Source organism: Odontesthes bonariensis, chromosome 23, assembly GCF_027942865.1.
Source record: "Odontesthes bonariensis isolate fOdoBon6 chromosome 23, fOdoBon6.hap1, whole genome shotgun sequence".
Taxonomy (NCBI): domain Eukaryota; kingdom Metazoa; phylum Chordata; class Actinopteri; order Atheriniformes; family Atherinopsidae; genus Odontesthes; species Odontesthes bonariensis.
Window position 1 is genome coordinate 2,114,972 of NC_134528.1, and position 25,134 is coordinate 2,140,105.

General features: G+C 43.0%; 1 protein-coding gene across 7 annotated transcripts in view; it reads right to left on the reverse strand.

Annotated features, from left to right (window-relative positions):
• Window positions 1-1,605: 1,605 nt before the first annotated feature.
• Window positions 1,606-25,134, reverse strand: part of LOC142373613 (pleckstrin homology domain-containing family A member 1-like) — a 39,418-nt gene continuing 15,889 nt past the window's right edge. For 2 of the 7 annotated variants that reach the window (XM_075456943.1, XM_075456944.1), the window contains exons 6-12: window positions 23,245-23,370; window positions 21,759-21,890; window positions 20,227-20,295; window positions 18,620-18,684; window positions 18,466-18,529; window positions 16,475-16,564; window positions 1,606-4,543 (exon numbers count right to left, since the gene is read on the reverse strand). In XM_075456943.1, coding sequence (XP_075313058.1) covers window positions 4,205-4,543; window positions 16,475-16,564; window positions 18,466-18,529; window positions 18,620-18,684; window positions 20,227-20,295; window positions 21,759-21,890; window positions 23,245-23,370 — 885 coding nt within the window. In that variant the 3' untranslated portion in view covers window positions 1,606-4,204. Of the gene's footprint in view, window positions 4,544-10,344; window positions 10,515-12,772; window positions 12,847-16,474; window positions 16,565-18,465; window positions 18,530-18,619; window positions 18,685-20,226; window positions 20,296-21,758; window positions 21,891-23,244; window positions 23,371-25,134 lie in introns of all 7 variants that reach the window. The other 5 variants (XR_012768536.1, XR_012768535.1, XM_075456946.1 and 2 more) reach the window with 5 other exon arrangements.

The following is a 25,134-nucleotide window of genomic DNA, read 5'->3' on the forward strand; positions in this document are numbered from 1 at the left end:
AATGTCGTCCATGCTCCACACAGCGACGCAGTGCATCTGTATCTGTCGGCTAAATGTCCCGTTGAGGTGAAACGAGCAACTTCAGCGTCTCTAAAGACCTTTGTTCTCCTTCGGTGCTCTCAGACTCTGAAAAGCCCCAGCGACGTTTATTCTTGTTTTCTAGCTTCGTCTGCTCTGAAATGTCTTCGTGTTTCCTCCTCCAACATATTTCTAGCTGTCGCTCAGTTTGTTTTCAGCATATTTGTTGAGTAATTTCTGAAAAAAATGGCCGTCTGCAGCTATAAAACAGCATTTACAGGGTGTCCTTTAATGCCACCAAAACCCCTTCTGTACATGCTGCAGGTTCCAGAATAAAGACCTCAGTCAGTGATGAACCCTTTCTTTTACTGGCAGGCGACCCGGGCATGAACGAGGCCAGGCTGACACCACAGCTCCCTCCTCTGGATCACAGGGCGAGCAGCAGATCTCCTCGGCTGTCAGGTCCAGTTAAAGCCTTCATAGCCTCCATGCTTTATAACTGTAATACTCAGGATGTGGGTTTAAATCGGTCATCTGTCTGATTCCTGCAGTTAGTTCAGAAAGCTGCCGCTCATCCACCAAACAGGAAAGAGAATAACTTTATGGACGGGCTCCAACTTACTTATTTAACTTCCTAAATGTACACACACCCAGCTAGAGTTAATAACACCTCTTTCTGAGGAGCTCTTAACTACTAATGCCTTACAGACCTCATGTCCTCCACTACTGTGTTACTTATTAATAGTGCTGGGCAACGATTAAAATGTTTAATCTAATTAATCACATGATTTCCCTGATTAATCACGATTAATCTCATTTGTACGCAGAATCCAAAAATGAATCCAAAAGTAGTGTATAGCTTTTAGCATTTAGCTTTATTTTAAATGTGCTGCCATATGAATGAAAGTGCCATAACATTTGTTGTGCAAACACACTTTTAACATCAGCATCTTTCTGTAGTTTTTATGTAGAAGCCTCGCTCCACTGTCTGTTTCCTTGAATGACTTGCTGCTATCAGTTGTGTGTTTTGCCTTTAAGTGATATTTTAGACTGGAACTACTACGCTGAGAAGACAATTCAACTTGGCAGTGTTTACAGATGACTTTGGTTCTGTCGACTCCGCCGTCTGGAAGAACTTTAAAATGAAAATGGCCGAGTAAAAGTTCCGTACCCTTCTCCATGTTTGGTGGATCCAAAGATTACTTTCTTTTCCTGTTCCACAGCAGACAGCAACAGACTTTTACAAAATAAAAGCCTGTGAGCAACAGACTTTTACAATAATAAAATAAATGATAAAACAGGGGTGGTCCCTGTTTTTTAAATTTAAATTTAAAAATAAAAAATTTAAATTTAAATTTTTTATTTTTATTGAAAATTTTATTTTCAATATTTCCTTCAAAATTATTATCATTTTTAAAAATAAATACATAAAACCTGCGTTAATGCACGATAAAATATGTATCGGCATTAAATAATAACGAGTTAACTCGCCCAGCCCTACTAATTAACTTATTAACACTTCCCCAAAGACTGGGGCTGCTGGCTGAAGCTAACAGCGTAGAAGGTGAAAAAAGACTCGTGTTCAGATTCTATTCACTATATTTTAATAAATAGAGCACATGGTCTAAGAATCACATACACACTTAAAAGGATCAGGTCCTATTTTCCTCGACTCTTTAGAAAGATAAATGCAGGCACTTTACCCAGCTTATGTGTCACAGGGAACAACATGGGTGAGGAGGGCTGTGTGCATGCAGTCATGCACACGTGTTTATAAAAGTCAGTAAACAACATATATGTGAAGTTTTTTTTTTTTTCCATCACTGCAAATAATCTTATCAAAACTAAAAGCAAATAAGAAATGAGATAAAAACACCCACAAACACCCACAAACACCCACAAACACCCACTAACCAGGCGGCCAAAGGAGACGCGTCTCCTCACATGTTGTAACTAAAACATTCACAAACACCAACGTAATTAAAGGAGCAGTGACAGGAAGGCGAGGGAAGCTCCGCCCACAGCAGAGAGGCTGCTGGGAGTCGGAGTCTGCTGAACTTTCACGCTGCGAGCACTGAGGCCAGATTCCCTGCAGGTCTGCACCACGAGGGGAAACTTTGTTTTTCCCTCATTCAAGCTGCACGTGAACGCTGTGAGCGGGTCGGCTCACACAGTCAGACCCGACCTCACCTTTCAGACCTCACCTTTCATCCCAGACCTCACCTTTCAGACCTCACCTTTCAGACCTCACCTTTCAGACCTCACCTTTCAGACCTCACCTTTCAGACCTCACCTTTCAGACCTCACCTTTCAGACCTCACCTTTCAGACCTCACCTTTCAAACCTCACCTTTCAGACCTCACCTTTCAGACCTCACCTTTCAGACCTCACCTTTCAGACCTCACCTTTCAGACCTCACCTTTCAGACCTCACCTTTCAAACCTCACCTTTCAGACCTCACCTTTCAGACCTCACCTTTCAGACCTCACCTTTCATCCAACTGGCAGCATCTCACTCTTAGGTACCAAACGCCGAGAGATAGCACCTGTTTTCCAAAACCATTTGGAAAAAAATGTGAAATTATTGCTCCAAAAAGAAAAGAAACTTTGACTTTAAAGGGTTCGAACTTTCCGATCAGCGGTCTGCTCGTCTTCTGTTTAAAGTCATCATTACAGCGATCAAAGCTTTTCCTTTATTTTCACGTTTACATCTGTATATATCTGGATACTTTCTTTTCTTTAAATCTGTACTTTGCATATAAATGTGTTTGTTTTCTATGGTATTCGTTTCTTTAACATCTATAAAGACACTCAGTGGTGCCTGAGCTCCACCTTCAGTAAAAATAAGCTCTTTGGGGATAAAAACTAAGTTTCTCTGGGGATAAAAACGACGTTTCTCTGGGATAAAAACAACGTTTCTCTGGGATAAAAACGACGTTTCTCTGGGGATAAAAACGACGTTTCTCTGGGGATAAAAACAACGTTTCTCTGGGGATAAAAACAACGTTTCTCTGGGATAAAAACGACGTTTCTCTGGGATAAAAACAACGTTTCTCTGGGGATAAAAACGACGTTTCTCTGGGATAAAAACTAAGTTTCTCTGGGGATAAAAACAACGTTTCTCTGGGATAAAAACTAAGTTTCTCTGGGGATAAAAACGACGTTTCTCTGGGGATAAAAACAACGTTTCTCTGGGATAAAAACGACGTTTCTCTGGGGATAAAAACGACGTTTCTCTGGGATAAAAACGTTTCTCTGGGGATAAAAACAACGTTTCTCTCTTTCAGTTGAAATTCATTTGTTGTTCTTGCTCCTGACATTTATAAATATGTCTTTATATATATAAATAAGTGTTAATGTAGGGCGTTTTTATTCACAGATATGGGTTAGGGTTAACCCAACAATAAGACGTTTTTGGTACCTTTCAGTTAGTAATCATCCCCAATGACTCTACACCAATACTCTATTCCACATTAAATAAATGACAAACCCTCCAAATGATGCACTGTCAGCACAGTGTGACCCACAGCATCTAAAGCTGCCGACAGAACTAATCCAAATCATGTTGTGATGATTGGAAAAAATGTGTTTTTTTCTCCATAAATGACTGCGGCTTTGAGTCATTTTGTTTTTCTAAACTCCAGAAACGAATACCGAAGAGACAACAAATCAGTTCCTTATGCTTTCCCTCTACTCGGACATTTTAGACATTTGTCGAAGGGTGAAATACTGTCAGCTGAAAGGCAGCAAATCTGCACCTCAGTGCTCTCATTCCTCAGCAGAAAGTCTGTAACGTACATCAGGATTAAAAACAAGCAGAGACTCTGGATTAGTCAGGCTCTCTGCAGACGTCTGACCCTTCCAGCAACATTTGACCTGCAAACACCTGAAACTTTTGGCTCGTTTTCGGACACGGATCACCAACATCCACCTTCCACTGTGCGGCGCCGGAGCATCGGGTCAGAACGGACCTCTGCCATGTTGTTCTTTCTTTGTTTGTCAGGAGTTAAACATAAACAGGAAGACAAAGGGAAGGGGAACAGCAGAGGAAGAAAGTCTGGTATGTGCAGGCGTACACAGAAAAACTGGTCCCAGGAAGTGAATCCGGAGCATTATTTGGCCTGCAGGCTGTTTTCTAAGCGCAGGGAGATTGTGCAGAAGTGTGTTTGTGTTGATGCTGTAAACCATCACATCAGAGTTATCTGCACTTCAGGTTTCTGATTGGTGCGAGCGCCCAGCTCCTCGCCGCCGCCGCAGAGCCTCAGCGGGGCGCCCTCCTCCCTCACTTTGAGGGCCGCAGCGTCTCCTGCAGCGACAGGCGGGAGCGCGCCGAGGGGAGCGGCACCATCACCGTCTGAACGCCGCTCAGCCGCCACGGGAGGAGCCCAAGGAAGTCGTCCTGGTGATGCGCGTTCAGGGCGAGGCTGAGCACCCGCTGAGGATTCTGGGTGCTGTAGCTCCGGGTCGAGGGTGTAGTAGAAGACGGAGGATGATGCTGAGGAGGGAGAGTCGGAGTCACTGCGCTCCTGGAGACACAGAGAAGAAGAAGAAGAGAAAGTGAGGTGATGAAGGAGGCTGGAAATGATGGATGGATGATTGGATGGATGGATGGATGGATGGATGGATGGATGGATGGATGGATGGATGGATGGATGATTGGATGGATGGATGTGTGATAGAGGATGGATGGATGGATAGATGGATAGATGGATGGATGGATGATTGGATGGATGGATGGATGGATGGATGAATGATTGGATGGATGGATGAAAGGATGGATGGATGGATGGATGGATGAATGATTGGATGGATGGATGATTGGATGGATGGATGGATGGATGGATGAATGATTGGATGGATGGATGGATGGATGGATGGATGGATGGATGGATGGATGGATGAATGATTGGATGGATGGATGGATGGATGGATGGATGGATGGATGAAAGGATGGATGGATGGATGGATGGATGGATGGATGAATGATTGGATGGATGGATGATTGGATGGATGGATGGATGGATGGATGAAAGGATGGATGGATGGATGAAAGGATGGATGGATGATTGGATGGATGGATGGATGGATGGATGGATGGATGAAAGGATGGATGGATGGATGAAAGGATGGATGGATGGATGGATGAAAGGATGGATGGATGGATGGATGGATGATTGGATGGATGGATGGATGGATGGATGGATGATTGGATGGATGGATGGATGGATGATGGATGGATGTGTGATAGAGGATGGATGGATGGATGAAAGGATGGATGGATGGATGGATGGATGGATGGATGGATGAATGATTGGATGGATGGATGGATGGATGATTTGATGGATGGATGGATGGATGGATGATTGGATGGATGGATGGATGGATGGATGGATGATTGGATGGATGGATGAAAGGATGGATGATTGGATAGATGGATGGATGATTGGATGGATGGATGGTTGGATGGATGGATGATTGGATGGATGGATGGATGGATGGATGGATGAGTGGATGGATGGATGGATGGATGGATGGATGGATGGATGATTGGATGGATGGATGGATGGATGGATGGATGGATGGATGGATGGATGAATGATTGGATGGATGGATGAAAGGATGGATGGATTATTGGATGGATGGATGATTGGATGGATGGATGGATGGATGGATGTGTAATGATGGATGGATGGATGGATGGATGGATGATTGGATGGATGGATGGATGGATGGATGGATGATTGGATGGATGGATGGATGGATAGATGGATGGATGGATGGATGTGTAATGATGGATGGATGGATGGATGATTGGATGGATGGATGTGTAATGATGGATGGATGGATGGATGGATGGATGATTGGATGGATGGATGAAAGGATGGATGATTGGATAGATGGATGGAAAGATGGATGTGTAATGATGGATGGATGATTGGATGGATGGATGAAAGGATGGATGATTGGATAGATGGATGGATGATGGATGGATGATTTGATGGATGGATGGATGATTGGATGGATGGATGGATGGATGGATGGATGATTGGATGGATGGATGAAAGGATGGATGATTGGATAGATGGATGGATGGTTGGATGGATGGATGATTGGATGGATGGATGGATGGATGGATGGATGGATGGATGGATGGATGAGTGGATGGATGGATGGATGGATAGATGGATGGATGGATGATTGGATGGATGGATGGATGGATGGATGATTGGATAGATGGATGGATGGTTGGATGGATGGATGATTGGATGGATGGATGGATGATTGGATGGATGGATGGATGGATGGATGGATGGATGATTGGATGGATGGATGGATGGATGGATGAAAGGATGGATGAATGGATGGATGGATGTGTGATGATGGATGGATGATTGGATGGATGGATGGATGATTGGATGGATGGATGGATGGATGGATGAAAGGATGGATGGATGGATGGATGGATGGATGGATGGATGGATGGATGGATGATTGGATGGGTGGATGAAAGGATGGATGGATGGATGATTGGATGGATGGATGGATGATTGGATGGGTGGATGGATGGATGATTGGATGGATGGATGGATGGATGGATGGATGGATGGATGGATGGATGGATGGATAGATGGATGAAAGTATGGATGGATGGATAGATGGATGAAAGTATGGATGGATGGATGGAAGGATGGATGGATGGATGGATGATTGGATGGATGGATGGAAGGATGGATGGATGGATGAAAGGATGGATGGATGGATGATTGGATGGATGGATGATTGGATGGATGGATGGATGGATGATTGGATGGATGGATGGATGGATGGATGAAAGGATGGATGGATGGATGGATGGATGGATGGATGGATGGATGGATGGATGGATGGATGATTGGATGGGTGGATGAAAGGATGGATGGATGGATGATTGGATGGATGGATGGATGATTGGATGGATGGATGGATGGATGGATGGATGGATGGATGGATGGATGGATAGATGGATGAAAGTATGGATGGATGGATAGATGGATGAAAGTATGGATGGATGGATGGAAGGATGGATGGATGGATGGATGATTGGATGGATGGATGGAAGGATGGATGGATGGATGAAAGGATGGATGGATGGATGATTGGATGGATGGATGATTGGATGGATGGATGGATGGATGAAAGTATGGATGGATGGATGGAAGGATAGATGGATGGATGGATGGATGGATGGATGATTGGATGGATGGAAGGATAGATGGATGGATGGATGATTGGATGGATGGATGGATGGATGGATGATTGGGTGGATGGAAGGATGGATGGATGGATGGATGATTGGATGGATGATTGGATGGGTGGATGGATAGATGATTGGATGGATGGATGATTGGATGGATGGATGATTGGATGGATGGATGGATGGATGGATGGATGAAAGGATGGATGTGTGATGGAAAGGAACAGAGAGTTAAAAGTAAAGAGAAAAAGAAATTTCTACTCAGAAAGGAACGTCTCAAATCCAAATCTGGAAGTCTTACTCAACTTTTCTCACCAGCAAACTCTCTAAGACTTTGATCACATAACTAATCGGCCGCTTTACGCTGGCAGAAACACACGAGGGGCATCACACATCTCATCTGGTCTGTGACTCTCAGGAGCAGCCGGAAGACGAGAGGTTCATCTGGAACATCCTGATCCAACATCAGCTCAGAGTGGACGGACGGAACATCACAGTAAACTACTGTTTTATTACAGAAATCTCCCCTCCCTAAAAGTCTCAGCTGAATTGATGGTTTTTTTGACATAAAAGTAAATAAAAACATCGAAGAAAAACACAGCTGATGCTTTCTTTCCTCAGGTTTGTAAAGGTTTGAAACCTAAATCCTGACTGAAGTCCTTTTGTTGTGTTTATTGATCATCCGGCCCGTGTAAGTGGGACGAACTCTTAATCAACGCCTAATCGTTCATGAGCAATACTATAAAATATTTGACTGAAGTTTGCTGGTGATCAAGAATGAATTTCAGGATATAATTCTGACGTGGGATTTGATTTGAGACCCTTTCTGTACGAACAACAACGAATGTTAAACCCAGTTTACGTCACATTCGTTGGGATCAAAGAGTCCCAAGAAGAGCACGAATGCAACATTTAACAGGATAAAACAGCTTCAGTTTGGAAATGGTTCATTTAGAAGAAAAGAAAAGTCGTGTGACACATGAACTGAAAGGGACATTTTTCAGGAAGGTGCATACAGAGTTGCAAAGTTGTGGAGCTGTTTGACCTCATTGCTCAAGGTCAAGGTGTATTGATCATCAAAAAAGAAATACGGTTAACGTTTAATTTGTTTGTTTTCATCTTCTCACCAGGTCAGATTTGTAAAGAGACAGGAGCTAAAACTAAGTGTTTCGTGAAGATTAAAGAGAGTAAATCCGATCCAATACAGAACTATGACCCTGTAAATGAGGACTAACCTGAGCTCCTTAAACTACTTTAAAAGAAAGTTTACATTTATTTTTGGGGCATTTTCCTGGTTCTTATCTCGTAGTGTTGAGCTTGGGCCTTATTCTTTGTGTATTCTGCTTAGACTTTTGGTTTCAGTTGGAGTCATTTATGTCCTTTATGTTCTCAGCTATGGCTTCAGATCGTTTTCGTGTCCATGTCTAATTTGTATGTTTTGTGTTTGAGTTCTTCCCATCATTTTACCTGGATTCCCTCAGTTATGTTAGTTACTTCCTGTTTTATATGGACACACTTTGGCTGTATTCGAAACCGCATTCTTCTCCTCCTACTCATACTAACTTTTTGAGTTAGTATGTGAGTTTGAGTAAGCGAGAAGTTCCCGGATGCATACTAGATTCTCCTAAATGTTGGGTATGCATCATGAGGTTACTACTCATACTCAAACAACCCAAGATGCAACGTAACGTGACGTCGCCGATCGTCATTTCCTGTCAAAACGGCAGTTTCAAGCTAGCTACAACGAGGGTAGGTTCACTTCCTGTTTTCAAAACAAAAGCACCAATTGTATGGTAATGGCTTTCCCTATGATAAAAGGCAACGGGTATTTTATTTTGTGAAAATAACCGGAAGTGCGTTGCCCACTGCGGCTAGCTTTAGTAGCGCCGAATTCGTGGGAACAAAATGGTAAACAGCCGGTATTTTGTCAGGTTTTCAACACGTTGGGGATCTAAACGACTACTTTCTCACCTGAAAATGTTTCAAATGTTGCTAAAGTTTACAGAGTTTAGAGCTTAAGGGAAATCAGCTTCAGGCCGGCTGATTTCGGCTCGGGCAGGAGCGAAATGCATTGTGGGTAAACGCTCTGCATACTGTCTGATCGATGAGTATGTAGTATGTAGTATGTAGTATGCAGTAGGCAGTATGGCAGTATGTAGTATGCAGTATGCAGTATGTAGTATGCAGTATGCAGTATGTAGTATCGATGAGTATGGGTTGTGTTCGAAACCGCATTCTACATACTTGCAAACGGCATACTCACCGATCAGACAGTATGCAGAGCGTTTACCCACAATGCATTTCGCTCCTGCCCGAGCCGAAATCAGCCGGCCTGAAGCTGATTTTCCTTAAGCTCTAAACTCTGTAAACTTTAGCAACATTTGAAACATTTTCAGGAGAGAAAGTAGTCGTTTAGATCCCCAACGTGTTGAAAACCTGACAAAATACCGGCTGTTTACAATTTTGTTCCCACGAATTCGGCGCTACTAAAGCTAGCCGCAGTGAGCAACGCACTTCCGGTTATTTTCACAAAATAAAATACCCGTTGCCTTTTATCATAGGGAAAGCCATTACCATACAATTGGTGCTTTTGTTTTGAAAACAGGAAGTGAACCTACCCTCGTTGTAGCTAGCTTGAAACTGCCGTTTTGACAGGAAATGACGATCGGCGACGTCACGTTACGTTGCATCTTGGGTAGTTTGAGTATGAGTAGTAACCTCATGATGCATACCCAACATTTAGGAGAATCTAGTATGCATCCGGGAACTTCTGCTCACTCAAACTCGCATACTCACTCAAAAAGTTAGTAGGAGTAGTAGGAGTAGTATGCGGTTTCGAACACATTCTCTTTGTTTTACTTCCTGTTTTACTTCTGTTCCCACCAATCAGCACGGCTGCTGCTCATCTTTGTTCTGAGTTTCATGTCTGTTCAAACTGAACGAGGCGTTCACATCTGCCTGAAATAACTGGATCACTTTGCAACTCTTTAGCACCAGACCATAAAAACAACAAACTGCAGAGAAAGCAGGTCACACTTAAATGAAACGCTGTGAAATTTCAACGTGCAAAAAGCAGTTCAGAGCGACACGTACGAACAGGTGATGCTGCAGCTGCCAGGGAGCAGGACAGGATGAGGCAGCGGTTACTAAGGAAGCTGGGAGGCAGCGGGGCTTGGTGATTGGACGATGAGCAGCAGTGGGGGGGACGTAGGGAAGAAGGCTCATTTGGGGAAGGTTAGTGTGTCACTGTCACACCTCACTCTCTGAAAAGCAGACGCACAACCACAAACACACACAGAGTAGAAACAGAAAGACAACATGAGAGAGGGTTAGCAGAAATAAAGAGAAAGGGCTCAGGGTTATTCTGGTGTGGTGAAGTCCAGCTGGGAGTCAGGAAGGCTGGAAACATTGTTCGGGGCTGGAAAGAGGAAACAGAGATGCAGGAAGTCCAGAGATGAGTGGAGCCGGGACATCAGGGTTAAATCTAAACTGACGGAGCAGTAAGTTAAAGGTAGGGTAGGAGATCCTGGATTTTGAGTCCAGCGATGCTGCATTTTGAAAATACACAGGTCAAAAGTCCCAATCCTTTTATTCAGACTTCCCCCCGAAGCCACGCCTCTAGAGTACATGAACGTGCACGAGCACGAAGGTGCACGAGCGCTGTTCTGACAGCAAGCATCGACTGGTTTGGCTAACTTTTGCTAACTTTTTCTCATGGCGGATTCACAGGTAAGAAAATACCTTTCAACATCATAATGAACCGTTTAATAATGCTAGGTGCTAGCCAAGCTGGCTCTAGTTTAGCTTCCTGCCAAGCTTCTGGACGCGTAATTTGTTCACGGAGCAGGGTACGTGCACAGGGGGAAGGAGGGGGAGGGAGGAGCAGATTGCAGTTTCATAGACGCATCAGAATCCAATCATCGTTAACGGTCCGTTCAGTATGATTGGATAGTGTTTTTCCTGGATTGTACGTTCTAGAGGCCACTAAAACTTTTCATATTTGTGTCAAAACTTTTAATTAACTGGTTGCAATGGGGGTGTGAAGAGTATTTCAAGCAATATGTAAAAAAAATGCTCCAGAAAAAGAACCCCTACCCCGCCTTTAAGGATGCTGCCAAATAACCGACACGAAATGAGGAAGCACATCACAAATTTACTTCTACATCACTGCAGGCAGCCTGAACTCAACATATATCATGTTTTTACCGCTTCAGCTTCATTTCATCTGTTAATAAAACATCCATTTTCACATTTCGCACAACACATTCCAAAAGAAGTTCCCCACTCTGTAACATTTCCTTCTCCCACTCTGAACAGTGCACGGACGTCCCAGGGACAGATGTGTTCCTGAAGGCAGCACGTGTTGCTGTAAAACCTCAGTGAGCTTTTCTGCATCAATGCTGCCATCACAGAAGTGGAAATGTACGGAAGCCCAGAGCGGACGTGGTGCGTATAAACTTTTTTCTGATGGTTTTCTCCAGATAACGAGTTAATTTACCGATGGTTTTCGAGGCCACTTTTCCTCCCCAGTCCGCCCCTGTTTATATGTGTTTATATGTGTTTCTGTTAAAGGTTTTTACACATCTTTACCCCCTTTCATTGGAAACTGAATAAAGGAGCCTATGAATCAAACAGGGAATGTGGAGCGTTTGTGGAAATGCACAAAGCAAATCCCGCTGGTGTGACGAGCATCTGAAGAATGGAATCAGGTTTAAACGATAACGGCACCTCTCGTGCATCATTCAGTAACCATGGAGACGGCCTGGTCCCCTCAGCTGGTCACTGATGAAGTCGACTACATCAGCAGGATCACTGAGGAGGAAACGCCTGCTGAGCTGCAGTCCAGCCGGCCGTCTGCTTAAAGGACGCGGGCTGTTTCAGTTTCAGCTTTACACTGAAACTCCTCCAGATTCCCTGAACGCTTTAATGATATTCTGCTCTGCAGAGGGAGAAATGTGCAGATCCCTTCCACTCTTTCTGAGGAACATTGTTTTAAACCACAGATTTCACCTGTTTAGAGTCTTTTCTTTCTTTAACTGTATTATTCGCCCTAAATTTCCTTTTCCCCAACATGTTTGGAATGTGTCGCAGGCCTGAAATGTAAAACTGGATGTTTATCAACACATAAAAGGAAGATGAAGAGACAAAACATTAAACATCTTTGTTCGTTCTCTTCTTTATTCTCTATTCTTTTTCTGATTTGAGGTTGAATAAAATACTTTTATAAGTTTCCAATAATTAGAAACGATCAGGATGCGAGACGCTTCTCTTTGTACTGACGGTTTAGAGAAAACTGGCATCCTAACCACTCGGGTTTGGTTAGTTTGGAGGTAAAAACTCTTCTTAGAAGAATCTAAACTCCGCAGCGCTGCTTTTAAACTGAAACTGAAGAGCGCTCGGGTGGAGGAGGAGCCAGAAAACAGCTGGAGCGTGTGGGGTGAATGCTCGGCCGGGGGAAGCTGCGGTGGAGGTGGATGGATGGGTCGGGGTGGGGGGGTTAAAGGGACACGGGGTCACATACATGCTGCATTCACCACTGCAGAATGGCGTATACCTCTGTATACACGGGCTGGACAGCCGTCTGGCCTGACGGATCTGAAAAGGATAGTTTACAGCACAGCTCAGTTACAGTGAGGTGAAGAGCTCCTTTCCACCCAACAGCTCATCCACCAACCCACAGAGACCTTAAACTTAAACTGGGACCTTAAACTGAGACCTTAAACTTACACTGAGACCTTAAACTGAGACCTTAAACTGAGACCTTAAACTTAAACTGAGACCTTAAACTGGGACCTTAAACTGAGACCTTAAACTGAGACCTTAAACTTAAACAGGGACCTTAAACTGGGACCTTAAACTGAGACCTTAAACTGAGACCTTAAACTTAAACAGGGACCTTAAACTGAGACCTTAAACTGAGACCTTAAACTTAAACAGGGACCTTAAACTGAGACCTTAAACTGAGACCTTAAACTGAGACCTTAAACTTAAACAGGGACCTTAAACTGAGACCTTAAACTGGGACCTTAAACTTAAACTGAGACCTTAAACTGGGACCTTAAACTGAGACCTTAAACTGAGACCTTAAACTTAAACAGGGACCTTAAACTGGGACCTTAAACTTAAACTGAGACCTTAAACTGAGACCTTAAACTGAGACCTTAAACTGGGACCTTAAACTTAAACTGGGACCTTAAACTGGGACCTTAAACTGAGACCTTAAACTTAAACTGAGACCTTAAACTGAGACCTTAAACTGAGACCTTAAACTGGGACCTTAGACTTAAACTGGGACCTTAAACTGAGACCTTAAACTTACACTGAGACCTTAAACTGAGACTTAAACTGAGACTTAAACTGAGACCTTAAACTGAGACCTTAAACTGAGACCTTAAACTGAGACCTTAAACTGAGACCTTAAACTGAGACTTAAACTTACACTGAGACCTTAAACTGAGACTTAAACTGAGACTTAAACTGGGACCTTAAACTGAGACCTTAAACTGAGACCTTAAACTGAGACCTTAAACTGGGACCTTAAACTGGGACCTTAAACTGAGACCTTAAACTGAGACCTTAAACTGGGACCTTAAACTGAGACCTTAAACTGAGACCTTAAACTGAGACCTTAAACTGAGAACTTACACTTAAACTGAGACCTTAAACTTAAACTGAGACCTTAAACTGAGACCTTAAACTTAAACTGAGACCTTAAACTGAGACCTTACACTTAAACTGAGACCTTAAACTGAGACCTTAAACTGGGACCTTAAACTTAAACTGAGACTTAAACTGAGACCTTAAACTGAGACCTTAAACTGAGACCTTAAACTGAGACCTTAAACTGAGACTTAAACTGAGACCTTAAACTGAGACCTTAAACTGAGACCTTAAACTGAGACCTTACACTGAGACCTTAAACTGAGACTTAAACTGAGACTTAAACTGGGACCTTAAACTGAGACCTTAAACTGAGACCTTAAACTGAGACCTTAAACTGAGACCTTAAACTGGGACCTTAAACTGAGACCTTAAACTGAGACCTTAAACTGGGACCTTAAACTGAGACCTTAAACTGGGACCTTAAACTGAGACCTTAAACTGAGACCTTAAACTGAGACCTTAAACTTAAACTGAGACCTTAAACTGAGACCTTAAACTTAAACTGAGACCTTAAACTGAGACCTTACACTTAAACTGAGACCTTAAACTGAGACCTTAAACTGGGACCTTAAACCGACTCTGCACCCAGCTGCTCAGCTTTGATACTTCAGCCTTATGGGGTCTGAGCTGTTAAAAGCTTCCAGCTTCTCCTGCCTGTTCCATACAAAGGCTGAAGAGCTTTATCTTTTCTTCCAAGATGTCCCAAACTAAATGTTGGAGGTTTAAACTACGGCTTTTTTTCTTTCCACATGTCCCAAACTAAATGTTGGAGGTTAAAACTACGGCTTTTTTTCTTTCCACATGTCCCAAACTAAATGTTTGAGGTTAAAACTACGGCTTTTTAAATCAAAATTTGTTACGCGGTCTGAAAGTGGTGGATAATCATGTAGTTTTGGAAAGAAACTCTTCAAACTTAGTACAGAGACAGAAAAGAAGAAATATTACAAGCTGTGTGTGCATGTGTGTGCATGTGTGTGTGTGCATGTGTGTGCATGTGCATGTGCATGTGTGTGTGCATGTGTGTGTGAGTGAGATGCAGACAGTTAACATCTAAATCACACATTAACCGCTGTCATCACAGGTGATTAAACCCTTGGAAACGTACTCATATCTGCACAGAGCTCTTCCAGGATTTAAACTTCAAGCTGTTGAGCTGCTGCATCTTTTCTTTCTGCCACCAGGAGGCGCCGGTTCACTGGATTAAACATCTGGAGTCGAAGCAGCAGAGGCACACTGTGGTGGGACCTCTTCCAGTAAGACCTGTTGTGTGTGTGAACGCTGTCATCAGGACAGATGTTCCTACATGTGTGTTTCACTGCTTTAATTTCAGGCCGTTAAAGTCTGTCCCACAGGACAAAACTCCCATAAACATCTGGCTTTTGTCTGCAACGGGAAGGACGACAATCAGACTTCAATCCTTTGTAAAACGGCTCTTCGTTCATCACGAGTATTCAGCACATGGATGGACGAGCCGGCTGCCTCGGAGCTGCAGGACACGTCCAAATAATCCAAACTTCTGCGCGTATTTACAGGCAACCTCTCTGCTTTATAAATGTAGCTTATTTCATGTTTAATTCTGACTTTTCTATGGGTTAAACTCACAGCTTTCATGTTGACATCTTACAGATCGAGTTTACTCAATCTGTAATCTAGGGCTGGGCAACGATTAAAATGTTTAATCTAATTAATCACATGATTTCCCTGATTAATCACGATTAATCGCATTTGTACGCAGAATCCAAAAATGAATCCAAAAGTAGCGTATAGCTTTTAGCATTTAGCTTTATTTTAAATGTGCTGCCATATGAATGAAAGTGCCATAACATTTGTTGTGCAAACACACTTTTAACATCAGCATCTTTCTGTAGTTTTTATGTAGAAGCCTCGCTCCACTGTCTGTTTCCTTGAATGACTTGCTGCTATCAGTTGTGTGTTTTGCCTTTAAGTGATATTTTAGACTGGAACTACTACGCTGAGAAGACAATTCAACTTGGCAGTGTTTACAGATGACTTTGGTTCTGTCGACTCCGCCGTCTGGAAGAACTTTAACATGAAAATGGCCGAGTAAAAGTTCCGTACCCTTCTCCATGTTTGGTGGATCCGCCGATTACTTTCTTTTCCTGTTCCACAGCAGACAGCAGCAGACTTTTACAGAATAAAAGCCTGTGAGCAACAGACTTTTACAAAATAAAAGCCTCTGAGCGACAGACTTTTACAAAATAAAAGCCTGTGAGCAACAGACTTTTACAATAATAAAATAAATAATAAACTTTCCTATCTATTAAAGGCACAAAAGCCCCCAAAAAATGAAGATTTTTTTTTTAAATAAATAAAAATAATAAAACCTGCGTTAATGCGCAAAAAATATTTATCGGCGTTTAATATTTAATGAGTTAACACGATAATTAACCAGTTAATTCGCCCAGCCCTACTTTAATCTATTTGAGTCTTTTAAGTCTTGTTCTATAAAACACTTTGTGTTGCACTTCTGCTTTAAAAGTGCTGTAAAAATAAAAAATAAAATGTTTTTCTAACAGAGCATCACCTTCGGGGGACTCACCGTGTTGGCTGAACGTCCGGGGCCACGCTGAGCAACGATTGCCCCCGAGATGGCCTTGATCCAGCTGTGCATGTCCTCTGGACTGTCAGCCTGACGCAGAAAGACAGACGTTAGTACTGAATAACAGACCTCAGAGCAGGTAGAGGTGAGCATTTTATTCACTCTCCATAACAAAGCGAACTTTATGTCAGCAGCTTTCATGCTTGTTCAGCAGTTTTCCATCTCGGTAAAGCTAAATGAAGCCTTTTCCCGGACAGACTGAGAGTAAACCCATTTTTCTCCGCTGCCCTGCTCAGTGACTTCCGTGCAGCCTGCAGAGCGCACGTGATGGCATGTAACCCACCACCTCCAACAGTCCAAGCTGAAATAAACTCCTTTCTTTGGGTTCAAAAGGGGAGAATACAACTGAAATGTTGCTTCATCAGGCTGAGACATGAGGAGAAACTAAACAGAGCCGATCGATCATGTGATCAGTCAGTGAGTAACATGTTGGATCTGTCAGAACCAATATTTCTACTCTTTCACCACTGTGAGCAGCACCAGATGTGCACGCTGTGGCCACACACCAGCATCACACCTGTTCAGAACCTTGGATCACAGCAAGTTACATGTTAACAAGTTAAAACCGAGTTATTGCCTGCACGATATCCTGGGCAGTGCACGCCGTCAGCTGGATGATACGATACGATGACAGTGATACGCAGGGAGAGAAAATAGTGCCAAGAGATTGTGAGGTCTGACTTTTTCCTGGAGAACCATTTTGTGATGCAAATGTATTACTCTGTTGAACGCATATTGTTCTGAGAAGCAAAACGCTTTATTTTTTAAACCCCAGCCAACTAGCCGGACTACTTTCTTCAATGCCAAAACGAGGCTGGAACTCTGCTCACAGGACGCAGCAGGGGGTAAGAAGATGTTCAGAAATGATGCTGCTGATATGGGATGTTACACAGCTTCATGTTAAAAGAGGCGAACTATCCCTTTAAGAAAACCGTGTCATATCATTGGCTGAACACCTGTCAATCACTGCGTTACATTGAAAAATGGTACAGAAAAACACATTATTGGTCTAATTAATTAGATTAGATTAGGTCTAGTATTAGATACTAATTAAAGGTAGGGTAGGAGATCCTGGATTTTGAGTCCAGCGAAGCTGCATTTTGAAAATACACAGGTAAAAAGTCCCAACCCTTTTCTTCACTTTCCCCCCGAAGCCACGCCTCTAGAGTACATGAACGCGCACGAGCACGAAGGTGCACGAGCGCTGTTCTGACAGCAAGCATCGATCGTTGCCGTATTTAGTATTTAGTATATGCTAACTATACGTTTAATAATGCTAGGTGCTAGCCAAGCTGGCTCTAGTCTAGCTTCCTGCCAAGCTTCTGGACGCGTAATTCGTTCACGGAGCAGGGTACGCGCACAGGGGGAAGGAGGGGGAGGGAGGGGGAGGGAGGGGCAGATTGCAGTTTGATAGACGGCATCAGTATCCAATCATTGTGAACGGTCCGTTCAGTATGATTGGATAGTGTTTTTCCTGGATTGTACGTTCTAGAGGCCACTAAAACTTTTCATTTTTGTGTCAAAACTTTTAATTAATTGGTTGCAATGGGGGTGTGAAGAGTACTTCAAGCAATATGTAAAAAAATGCTCCAGAAAAAGATCCCCTACCCCGCCTTTAATACGTTTATGGTGAATTTTATTTTATGCGCTGCATAGATTTTCTTGTGCGCTGAGAATGCAGCTCAGAGGGAACATTGATCAGAAGTGATTCATGAATGGCTCAAACAAGTCTAAGAATTATGATCTTTTTTTGTTTTTGGGCACTTGAAATTCCTTTTGCTGTTAAAATGGATTCTAACAGAAACATGTTGTCGGTTTGCCTTTATTCTCTCAGTCTAACTGTGTGCTGCAGCATCTCCTGGATGTTTGAGATTTCCTCCAGAACAAAGAAGAAACTAATGTCATAAAACAATCCGACTGGTGTGCGTCACCTGTATGTAGAAGGTTCTGGAGCTGGTGACCATCTCAAACAGGTTGTCCCTCATCATCAGCTCACTGCAGAACACAGAAAGCAGCAGATTTGACTTCCTTTCCCCCGAAGAGGCCGAGCAGCAGACGCAGAAACAGGTTCTCCTGCTGACTCACCTCTGCTTGCACTCCTGGACTTTGTGAATCTCCTTCAGCGGGATGGCTCGGAGCGCCTCCCGTTCCTGAGAAAAGCAGGAGGAGAGAGAAGGGTTAGGGCCAAGTCTGTGTGGGATGGAGCCTGGACTCCCAGCAGCAGAGGTGGGTAGGAGCCAGTTACATTTACTTGAGTAAGTTTTTGAAAACATACTTCTAGGAGTAGTTTTAAATCTCTATACTTTTTCCTTTTACTTGAGTAGATGTGTGCAGCAGAAGCTGTCCTCTTACTCCGCTACATTAGGCTACAATGAGCTGGTTACTTTTCTTCTTACCTCTTTGGTATTCTACGCCTCATTATTTTTATCCCCCCGCGTACGCCTCATTTTAATGTTTTATTCTGACAGAGAGAGAGACTTCCGCCAAAGGCTCTACCACCTGACTGTGTTCCACCAATCAGACGCAGCCGTGCAGTCTGGTCACGTGACCGTACTCGATCTCAGCGGCGGGACGGGTTAGCTTTAGCATTAGCAGTCGTAGCAAACAAACAAAGAAACAGATGAAAAATGTCAGAACCAACGGTGGGAAATGAAGACGCAGACGAGGCCTCATACTGAAAGCATGTTTACCTTACAAAGAGTGAGAAACAGCAGCTACATTATGTGTCTTCTGTGTCAACCAAAACAAAGGCACATTTCAGCAGAAACTCAACATCTAACTTGAGGAAACATGTAGCGCTAAGTTTCCTAAACTCGTTTTTCCCCCCATGGATAGGTGAATGTTTGTTTTTTAGGTTACATATGGGTTACACATGTTTTAAACATTTCCTAAGTCTCTTTTATTTTTTATTGAAGTTCTTGAATTTACCTGGATTATTTTAATTTAAGCTATTTTGTAATTAATGAATTCATTTTAATTTATTTTATCAGTTGGATGAACTCTAATTTGCCTAAAGATGATTATTTAGTATTTGTGTCTGTCTGATTGAATGCTTGTGTTAACAAATAAATCAGACGTTACTCAACAGTTACTCAGTACTTGAGTAGTTTTTTCACCTTTTTTACTCTTACTCAAGTAATTATTTGGATGAATACTTTTTACTTTTACTTAAGTCATATTATTCTGAAGTAACAGTTGAGGTAATACTTGAGTACAGTTTTTGGCTGCTCTACCCACCTCTGTCCAAAAGTCAACAGCATGAATCCTAATACAGTGAAATAATGTTGCATTTCCACATTTACAACATCATTTCTGCTTGTTTAAGATTTGGAGAAGTTGGTCTCATTTCATCACCCAGATTACACGGCTGTTTCCCCACTGGTAGTTATGTTTGCAAAGACCTGAATGCCTAGCCAGAGGGCGCACGCACGTGCACACACACACACACACGCACACTGGGTGTGTCCGAGCATGTGCTCAGACAGGCTTTGGTTGGGACATTTTTCAGTAATCTGTCCACACGTGGATCATATGAGGAGGAATTCAGGACACATGCCGCTGCATGTAGAGGCGAGCTATCCTGTTTACACACATGCACACACACACGTGCACACACCTGCTGGTTTAACTAGGAATCTGTGGAGGATAAAAGTTGAACAGATTCACGGTTACTGTTTAATTCATCTTCTCACCAGGTCAGATTTGTAATAGCCGACGGCGTTTTCATCCAGCATGAAGTACCGTCTCTTCCAGGTCTTCATCTGAGAAAAGAGAGAAAAACCGTCGTGTTCGGCCGACGTTCGTCTCACATGATGCAACTCGCTGACCGTGTGTGTGTCTGGCTGTGTTCGAAACCGCATACTACAAACTACATACTACATAATACATACTACATACTACATACTACATACTACAAACTGCATACTGCATACTACATACTACAAACTGCATACTGCATACTGCATACTGCATACTACATACTACAAACTGCATACTGCATACTGCATACTACATACTACATAATACATACTACATACTACATACTACATACTACAAACTGCATACTGCATACTGCATACTGCATACTGCATACTACATACTACAAACTGCATACTGCATACTGCATACTGCATACTGCATACTACATACTACATAATACATACTACATACTGCATACTACATACTACATACTGCATACTACATAATACATACTACATAATACATACTACATACTACATACTGCATACTACATACTACATAATACATACTACATACTACATACTGCATACTACATACTACATACTGCATACTACATAATACATACTACATACTGCATACTGCATACTACATACTACATACTGCATACTACATACTACATAATACATACTACATAATACATACTACATACTGCATACTGCATACTACATACTACATACTACATAATACATACTACATAATACATACTACATACTACATAATACATACTACATACTACATAATACATACTACATACTACATACTACATACTGCATACTACATACTACATACTACATAATACATACTACATACTACATAATACATACTACATACTACATAATACATACTGCATACTGCATACTAATCGATCAGACAGTATGCAGAGTGTTTACCCACAATGCATTTTCCTCCTGCCCGAGCCGAAATCAGCCGGCCTGAAGCTGATTTCTCTTAAGCTCTAAACTCTGTAAACTTTAGCAACATTTGAAACATTTTCAGGTGAGAAAGTAGTCGTTTAGATCCCCAACGTGTTGAAAACCTGACAAAATACCGGCTGTTTACCATTTTGTTCCCTTGAATTCGGCGCTACTAAAGCTAGCCGCAGTGAGCAACGCACTTCCTGTTATTTTCACAAAATAAAATACCCGTTGCCTTTTATCATAGGGAAAGCCATTACCATACAATTGGTGCTTTTGTTTTGAAAACAGGAAGTGAACCTACCCTCGTTGTAGCTAGCTTGAAACTGCCGTTTTGACAGGAAATGACGATCGGCGACGTCACGTTACGTTGCATCTTGGGTAGTTTGAGTACGAGTAGTAACCTCATGATGCATACCCAACATTTCAGAGAATCTAGTATGCATCCGGGAACTTCTCGCTTAAAAAGTTAGTATGAGTAGTATGAGTAGTGGGAGTAGTAGGAGTAGTATGCGGTTTGGAACACAGCCTCTGAGTGTGCGTGGCCTCACCACAGCTCCCTGTTTAACGCAGTATCCGGCCTTGATGAAGGAGTGGTCGTGGGCTCCTCTGGACAGGTAGTAGGGCAGCTGGTTCTGAGTCCGCTTTCCACGCTCAGAGCCATTCTGTCCGTCTCCCTGCTCCTAAAACACACACATTTACACATATATACGGTGAAGATTACGTCTGATGGTCACGGACGCATGAAGCGCTCCATTAGACATCAGTTAATCACAGAGAAGCGAACATCTGGATTCATTGTGCATCAAACTGCCGTCTTTAACTCTGTGGTTGAGGATTTCTGCTCTGAATCTCCAGAGCTCCCCCTTCAGGTCGGACAGCTCGTATGTTCCACGTAGAACATGAGAGGAGGCCCAGATAGCAGTGGACTCCAGGGCTAATATATAAATAAAATAAACTCGTAATAATAAACCAATTTTAGGTCTTTTGTAGCTTCACAATGAATCATTTTCAGGTGTAGAAGGCTAAACTGGTGGGATTTTTATGGAGTAATTTCTAGTTGGTAAGCAAGTTTTTATCTGCATCTACTTTTGTTAATAAATTCATTATAAATAAAGGTTCTGGACCAAATGAGTCCACCTCCGTTATAAGTATCATAAACGGATCCGAAACGGCTCCGGGCCGGATGTGGCACTTAATGGGTGAATCCGACCCGGATCCGTGATCTGGATCTGTTCCGGTGTGCAAGTGGACTCCGATCCGGGTCCGTTTTGCAGATCCGTTCCTGAGCCTGCCCTAAATCCGGAACGGATCCGGTCCGGAGTCCGTTTGCTATCTGGGGGTAATCAGGAAAACTTGCATGTGCTTTAAGAACAGATTAGATGAGAAGAAAAAAGCACGAGAAGGTGGAGAGGACAGTCGAAGCGAGGAGGATACTTCGTGTTACCTTCCAAAGATGTGAAACTACAGTTGGATTCAGTTTTTTTGGAGACATCGTGGTGTCCAAGCACAAACACCAGAGAGGATACAGGGCTGCTGCTTTGGGATATCAACCCTCAAACAGCTGAGTTTGGATGCTAAAAAACGTACTGTGTGTGCGCACGTCTGTCAACATGAGTCTCAGTACAGTGCATGTGAGCAGCACAGCGAGTGGTTTGGACTGAAGCTAAAGTACAGAACAAGGTGAATAACATGTGAAAACACAAAGTAAATGCAGGCAGCCTGACTTTAAGCTGCAGCTGGAGAGGTCAACACATTCCCTCAGTGTGTCTTTACAGCCGAGGACTCAGTTTGGAGTCTCTGTGTTAGAGTTGTGGCAGCTAATGTAGCCTGGAGTCTCAAAAAGTAACAAGGAGCGAGCTGCAGAGGTGTTGGAGACAGCCACCTATAACAGGAGCCGGATTGTTTTCTTCAGGCGATAAAAAGCAAAGCAGCCGTCCCTGATCCGTGCTGCTGCGTGCTGAGTCACATTTGTGTCTGCATACCAGCAGAGGCAGGACCGGACCTGCCGTTAAACACCACATGTGGGAGTGTTACCTGCGTAGCCGTGATGATAGGGACTCCACCGATGATCTCAGTTCTGTAAGAGACCTGTTTCATGGCACCGAGAACGTCCTGCGGAGTCTCTGCCTGGGCGGTCTGGCCCTCTCCGGGCTTTGGCACCTGAAACACAACAGGAGGGACCACCAGAGTCTGTCAGCTGTTCAACACGGACACACAGAAAGGAAACCAAGACCTCATCAGGGCTCTTGGTTATTAGATTCAATATGATTCGATATGATTCGATACGATACGATACGATACGATTCGATCCACTTCCAGTTGACCTCTTCAGCACCAACAACAACAACAAACTCAGGCATTGGAGAAAGATGGAGAACGCAGAGCCAGATGAAGCTACGTCCCTCTACATTTGCTCTGTGATGAGCTGCTTGTTGCACAAACTCGATGCCCAACGGAGTATTCTCCATCGCGTTGTTTGTTTCTTTCTGACGGCGACAACAACAGGAATATCGTCTCCTTTGACTTCCGGGTCACGACCCCGGGAAAACATCTGGAGCATGCGCAGAACGCAAAGTCTGATTCACCACGAGCTTCAGCGTCTACAAGCAGGTTTAGAGTGACTTTCAACCCAGTTATCTCGGGGTCTGAATCCCATCCGATCCAGTTCTTAGTCAGATTAAGGTGTCTACATGCACCTAATAACTCAGTCTGATTGTAATTTAGCCAATAATCCGATCCTTTCAGCGCCATGTGACCCCACTGAGTGATGCTGCTCAGGAGCTCAGAGAGCAGTTCGTGAACCATGCTAACCGTGCTAACCATGCTAACGATGCTAACGATGCTAACCATGCTAACGTTAGCAGCTAAGCTGCAGCTATGAACACCTGGCAGAACAGTTCAAACTGGCCGTTATTGGGCCATAAGCAACCAAAAAGGTGTTTCCTCCCCGGGTTCGGGTCCAGGTTGGTCCTGTCTGTTCTCAGACGTGCACATTCTGATCCACCATAATCTTTTGGGTCTCACTGGGTTCTGATTCGGGGTTTTGGACACGTGAACACCTTAAAAACTGATATTTGTTGTTAAAAGTCTGAAACAGAGAACCTCTATGTGTTCTGAAGCTTCCTGGCATAGAAATAAATAAATAAATAAATAAATATCCTGCCTGATAAACCACAACTGGGCCACCGCTCTGCTTCATGGGACAGCAGCGCAGAGCGATGAGCTGGGCGAGTTAACTCGTTATTATCGCGTTAACTCCTTGTCTGTTGCTCACAGGCTTTTATTTTGTAAAAGTCTGCTGCTCAAAGGCTTTTATTTTGTAAAAGTCTGCTGCTCACAGGCTTTTATTTTGTAAAAGTCTGTTGCCCACAGGCTTTTATTTTGTAAAAGTCTGCTGCTCACAGGCTTTTATTTTGTAAAAGTCTGTTGCTCACAGGCTTTTATTTTGTAAAAGTCTGCTGCTGTCTGCTGTGGAACAGGAAAAGAAAACCAAACATGGAGAAGGGTACGGAACTTTTACTCGGCCATTTTCATTTTAAAGTTCTTCCAGACGGCGGAGTCGACAGAACCAAAGTCATCTGTAAACACTGCCAAGTTGAATTGTCTTCTCAGCGTAGTAGTTCCAGTCTAAAATATCACTTAAAGGCAAAACACACAACTGATAGCAGCAAGTCATTCAAGGAAACAGACAGTGGAGCGAGGCTTCTACATAAAAACTACAGAAAGATGCTGATGTTAAAAGTGTGTTTGCACAACAAATGTTATGGCACTTTCATTCATATGGCAGCACATTTAAAATAAAGCTAAATGCTAAAAGCTATACACTACTTTTGGATTCATTTTTGGATTCTGCGTACAAATGCGATTAATCGTGATTAATCAGGGAAATCATGCGATTAATTAGATTAAACATTTTAATCGTTG